The sequence below is a fragment of the Apium graveolens genome, chromosome 2 (assembly GCF_009905375.1).
Source record: "Apium graveolens cultivar Ventura chromosome 2, ASM990537v1, whole genome shotgun sequence".
NCBI classification, from domain to species: Eukaryota; Viridiplantae; Streptophyta; class Magnoliopsida; order Apiales; family Apiaceae; genus Apium; species Apium graveolens.
The window spans coordinates 62,148,311-62,154,310 of NC_133648.1; the positions used below are offsets into that span (position 1 = coordinate 62,148,311).

The 6,000-nt window shown below is 35.1% G+C and overlaps 2 protein-coding genes across 2 annotated transcripts; both read left to right on the top strand.

The window, feature by feature from the left end:
- The first annotated feature begins 690 nt into the window (after window positions 1-690).
- Window positions 691-1,230, top strand: LOC141690171 (uncharacterized). Its single transcript, XM_074494839.1, has one exon. The coding sequence runs from the start codon at window positions 691-693 to the stop codon at window positions 1,228-1,230; it is 540 nt and encodes a 179-aa protein (XP_074350940.1).
- Window positions 1,231-2,113: 883 nt separating this feature from the next.
- Window positions 2,114-4,306, top strand: LOC141690179 (uncharacterized). The gene is made up of 2 exons (XM_074494850.1): window positions 2,114-2,246; window positions 2,421-4,306. Exons 1-2 carry the CDS (start codon window positions 2,114-2,116, stop codon window positions 4,304-4,306), a joined length of 2,019 nt encoding a protein of 672 aa, XP_074350951.1.
- Window positions 4,307-6,000: the final 1,694 nt, after the last annotated feature.

Below are 6,000 nucleotides of genomic sequence, written 5' to 3' on the forward strand. Positions count from 1 at the left end.
ACCGGTAAAGAAGAATGATATGCAAAGCAGGAGAAGTTAGGGTATCCGGAAGGGAGGAGCAATTATCGAGAAAACATAAAAGGAAACAGGGGAGAACACGATACAGTCAATATAAATGTCTAACATGTACATAATGTACCTAGACGGTAACATGTAAACATTGATCCATTAGCTAATTTTCTGATCTATTAGCTAAAATTTTTAAATGCTGGGTGGCCAACTGTTTTCATCCTGGCCTTTGAAAAATTACTAACACATATTTAACTATTCGGAAATTCTATTGAATTATATGTTTAAGTAATTAATTTTATGTACTTGCAATATAATTTATTCTAATTATATAAACTTAGATAAGTGTTCTTCATGAAATTTGTCCGCCCTCTGTTTCTCATGGCCCCATCAATACACTGGGGGTGAACTATACATGTCCTTTGGGTAAGCATCAGAAATCCCAATTTAGTTCTAGCTCTACCATGCTTTACGCCTGATCAACTATAGTATTATTTTACCTTTGAATTACACATAAGATTGTTTGTAGAACATGACTGCTTCACTTTTCCCTTTAGCATTTGGTATTTTTTATAATGGGATCTGGTGGCTTGTCGTTTTTTCATTCTTTGGTCCTTGTTTTATTGCTTTCAATGAAGTTCGGACTTTTTCAGGTATCTACTGCTTTCATGGTAGAGAGGTATGGTGACAGTGAGAGAGTTTCCAAACTTTTGTAGTGGGAATCAGTTACTATATGACTTACCAGTCAAACTTCTTAGTCAAATCCTTTTAAGACTTCCAGTGAGGTCGTTGTTGAGTTGCCAATATGTGTACAAATCATTTGACGAGCTGATAAGAAGCCCTACATTTATAGCCAGCCATGTCATTCACAACTCTACTTCCAGTACCGACACCTATTGTGACACCTATTGTGCGGTTCATATTCTTGCCATTGATGAGGATTATAAAGAATGTGAGCACATCCTGATAGAAACTGAAGACAACAATGAAATCTCCACTTCGCATGTGAGACAGAGTAATCCCCTCACAACCCCTATCTTTGTAATAGGCAGCTGCAATGGTTTGTTTTGTGCTTCCATTGATATTTCTGATGAACAGTGGGGATCTCACATCATGATCTGGAATCCTGCCACAATAGATAATAGGTATCTTCCAAAACCTAAGAATGATGATCCAAATCTTCTCCCTATTCTTGCTCTTGCATTTGGTTTCTCCCATTGATAAAAGGAACGCGGTACGGTCCCGAGAATCGCGAATCAAATCGTTTGTCCCGGAACACGGTTCGTTTCCGTCTCAGATCACCGGAATTCGTGTTTGGTTCGTCATTTCCGGCGACCTATCCGACGACCCATGTGTTATTCCACCCCGCAACCCATCCCATCGGTCATCACCGGAGAACTTCCTTGGCTGATCTGTTATGAGAGACCAAAGAGCAGAAAGGAAGAAAGAAGAGGAGAGATTAAAGAAGAGGAGAAAGAAGTGGGATGACGAAGCGATATGTATACATACATGTGTGTACCTATATGAATGTATGTGGACTATATGCAATCTTCATTTATTAATCATTTTAGTAAAAAAAAATTGTACAATAGTAAGTTATTTAATTCTAAAGCTGTAAGGCACCTTATTCTAAAAAACAAGCTGTAACACACTTTTATAGAAAATTGATTTAATTTGACACTAATAGATTGACAAAATAACTAAAAAAAATTCAAATAAACAATAAAAAATTAAAAATTAAAAATGTTTAAAATTATTACTTTTAGTCTACTAATTAGACTCTTATTTTATATTTATTAAAACAATATAGTATTTGAATATTAAATAAAATTCTCTATATTACATTTTAGTATTTATATTTTTAATTTTTTTATTTATGAAACACTCATATTTACTTATAAATAATTTTATCCAAACACCTAAATAGCTTATATGATATATTCTATCGACACATTTTCTAATTTAAAGCACAAAATTTTAAATGAATATATAAAAGAACATCACAGAGAATTTCTAAGGTCATCACATTAACGTAACCCATATTTCCTATATATACACGTTATACATACATCTTCTCTTGTTCTAACCAAAATATACTACAGTAATGGCTTTTGGCAAAAAAAACACAAGGCAGAGAGATGAAACACAATCCACAGAGTGGGAGCAATCTCAGAATCAAGCATCAAACGAAGATTTTATTGATCTTGAAATTGAAACTCAACCACTAGAAAATACAAGTGAGGAGAATCATTCACAAATTCATAAAAAGCCTCTATTAGATGAAGTTACAATGGTGGAAGCTTAGAAAGGAAAAAATGCAGGAGGAACAAAAAGGTGGAAATGCAACCACTGTAAGAAAAGCTATAGCAGTTCATATACAAGGATACATCACCACTTTTTTGGTGCTCCAGTGGGTGTCAAAGCCGAAATCGCTCGTTGCACGGTGATGTTAACAAATCGGACACTACTACAACAACTAAAAAAGAAAGTTGAAGAAGCTGAGAAAACTGGTATCTCTCCCTCACTAACAAGGTCTACTGTTAACAACAAACTTACAGGCATAAGTAATAACCCTATTGAGAAGGCCTTTGGTGCTATTGAGCGGCATGATGTTGATATTGCAATAGTACGATTCTTATGTGCAAATGGGATTCCGTTTAATGTTCTTAGAAGTCCAGAGATGGCCTTAATGACGAATGCAATAAAAAATGCTCCTAAAGACTACAAACATCCTTCTGCTGATAGAGCCAGGACATCACTACTTGATGATTGTAAGCGTGTAATTGAAAAAGAGTGTGTTCCGATCAGTTATACTTGGACGATGCAGGGTACTTCCATAATCTCTGATGGGTGGACAAACATTAAAAAAAAATCACTGATCAATGTTATTGCATCCAACAGTCGTGGCTCCATGTTTCTCTATGCCGAAGATTTTTTAGATGTGGAAAAAACCGGAAAAGAAATCTCCAACTTCCTACTTAAAGCAATTGACGAAGTGGGCTCTTCCAATGTTCTGCAAGTAATCACAGATAATGCAGCAAACTGTAAAGCTGCCGGAAAGGAAATCGAAAAGGTACATAAACACATCTTTTGGTCCCCATGTGTTGTAAATACCTTGAATCTGATATTTAAAGATTTTGCTGTTGCGTTTCCATGTATGAATGATACCTACATAAGAGGAAAAAATATTGTCAAGTATTTTATAAATCATTCTCATGCTCACTCTATTTTTCGAAATCATTCTGGACTTGAGTTGTTAAAAGTTGCAAAAACAAGATTTGGGTCACATCATATGTTATTGAAGAGGCTAACACAATGCAGAGAAGCATTAGTTACTACTATTTTTGTTCGAGCTTGGAAGGATTGGTTGAATTCTGGTGATGAACGAACAAAGGAGTTGGGCAGAGAAGTTACAGCGGCAATAAAAGATGAAGTGTTTTGGGATGAAATTGATAACATCTTGGCTATTACTAAGCCAATATACCGAATGATTAAATTCGCTGATGGGGAAGGACAAAAAATGGGAGAGATATACGAAAAGATGGATTGTATGATTGGGGAGATTAGCGAGGTAATGAAAAATAATAAACATGAAATTGATCATGAGAAAATGAACGAGATTATGTTTTCCAGGTGGGAAAATATGAATATCCCAGTGCATTGTTTGGGATTTGCTCTCAATCCATATCATTATGATACCAATTACTTGCAATCTCCTGCCCCCGGTGGGGAACCTAGGCGAGCTCCAAATTGTGATCGAGAGGTTGTCCAAGGAGTGCTTAAAGCTTTTGATAAGATTGGAGAAGATGAAGAGGAAAGAAGGGTGTTACGTCATCAATTGGCTAGTTTTCAAGGTAAGGAAGGTATGTTTGGATCACTTGCGGCGAAAATTGATGCTGTGACAATGAGTCCTATATCATGGTGGTCTACCTATGGGGCTGAAACACCACAATTATCGGAAATAGCTATTAAAATCTTGTCGCAGCCTATAAGCAGCTCTTCTGCTGAAAGGGTGTGGAGCACATATTCTTACATTCACAACATAAAAAGGAATCGGCTTAATTCTGTGAGGGCAGACAAATTGGTGTATATTCATACCAATATCAGGCTCATTTCTCGTTTCACATCAAGTTATAAGGAAGGTCCATATAGAAAATGGGATATTGATGCGGAGAACTCGTATTTGGAAGATTCAATGGCTAAGCTCGATGAACTAAGATCGAAGGATGATGGGATTGAAGAAAAGAGTGAGACTCCTGTGATATCTGCTTCCAAGAGAAAGAGATATTCAGACTAGTTAAAGTCTGATTTTTTTTTATTTATGGCTTATAAACTCTATGTAGTGTGACTAGTATGATTGTATGACTAAGTTATGAAATCTGAATTTTGATCTTTTAACTTTAAAGTAAATTGCCTGAAGCATGCTATTTTAAATCGTTGTATTTTAAAGTAAAATTATGAAATTTAAATGTTTGATTTCTTTGACATTTGTTGTAGCAATATTAAAATAAATCGTACCCGTACGTTCCCTCGTCCCCGTGCGTTCCCTCGTCCCGGATTCATCCAAAACAACCTTCCGCGTATCCGAATTCGTACCGCGTCTCGAATCGAATCGCGTACCACGTAACATTGGCTCAAACCCATTGGTGGAAACCTTCCCCTACACCAAAACAAAAGCAATAAAGTTGTGATTTCAGCAATTGTTATAATTGAAATGTTCTGCTAAAGTTTGAGTACTTGACAGAAATGTGTTTCTTTTTATCCTTGCAACCTTGGTACCTCGCAGTGCGAAAACAATCTACTATATTTGAGATGTCCTGCAGAATTTTAGCGACACTAGTGTTTTATCTGATACTTTCTCAACCTAGACTATTTCATAACAACTTAATGAACGTAGAAACAAATCAAGCTCCGTTTGATTTCCCAGAAGCAGCTAGGAATCTTGGCCAATGAACATAGAAGATGTACTTTTATGTAAGTTTTGACCCAATATACTGCAACTCATACCATTGGTCCTAAATAGTCTGTTATAAATAGTCTCTTGAAGTACATATTTAGAACTTTGTAATCACCACAGTAGGTGATATGTTTCTTCAACACCTATTACTCGTATACGTAGCACTAAGATAAGCATTCTTTTTGCCTAACATGTTTACTATATTAATTGCTCTTCCAAGTATTTTTTTTATTTAAAATCAGTATATTTTTATTAATCCACATGACACGAACAAAGTTATATGCAGAAAATAATAATAACTAGGAAAAGATAATTAATTATGTGAATTAACCGCAGAAGATGCACACCCCAAGGTGATTCAACCCAAGAAGATCCACTACACCAGGATTTCTCAATGAAGAGTTTTTGAGGATTGGAATCCATAACAAGATAGAATCAATTCTCAATATACTAATTAGCGTTTTCTTAATAATAAAAGATTGCTCCCTCCGTCCCAATAGGTTATTAACACTTTATATTTTGGGATGTCCCAATATATTGGTAAATTTCTTAAAATAGCAATATTTTACTTTACTAATATTAATGAGTCCAAAAAAAAAAAAATGTGTCCTACTAACTTACCCCACTTCCTTGCCTTTTCTTCACCTTAATTTATTTAAATTAAACTATTTTTTCCCATAACAATGTTAACTATATATCGAGATGGCAATTATCTATCGGATGGAGGGGGTGCATCTTAGCAGATTTCTTATACTTAACCATCAAGTAAAATCATCTTAATAAAGGAAACAAATCCTTGTCTTGTTCTCTACCATAATCTAGTATATTCCTATGAATGTATATCATATAAACTAACATTTAATTCTTTGTTCTGCATAGTTCTCCTTGCCTTGGAAAAAAACTCATCCTCGAGTTTTATAAAATTTAGGAATCAACTCTTGAAGTGACAATTCACCGTTCAACCCCATTAGTAGTATCTGGGGAAGTAAAGGGGAAAGGATAATATATTTTGGCATGGAAATAGTTCTCAATAA

What these genes read in the sequence shown, in the direction of transcription:
- LOC141690171 (XM_074494839.1), top strand. Translation starts at nt 691, where the DNA reads ATGGTGACAGTGAGAGAGTTTCCAAACTTTTGTAGTGGGAATCAGTTA.
- LOC141690179 (XM_074494850.1), top strand. Translation starts at nt 2,114, where the DNA reads ATGGCTTTTGGCAAAAAAAACACAAGGCAGAGAGATGAAACACAATCC. An exon ending in TCAACCACTAGAAAATACAA is followed by an intron (nt 2,247 to 2,420) that starts GTGAGGAGAATC and finishes TTGGTGCTCCAG; the next exon opens with TGGGTGTCAAAGCCGAAATC.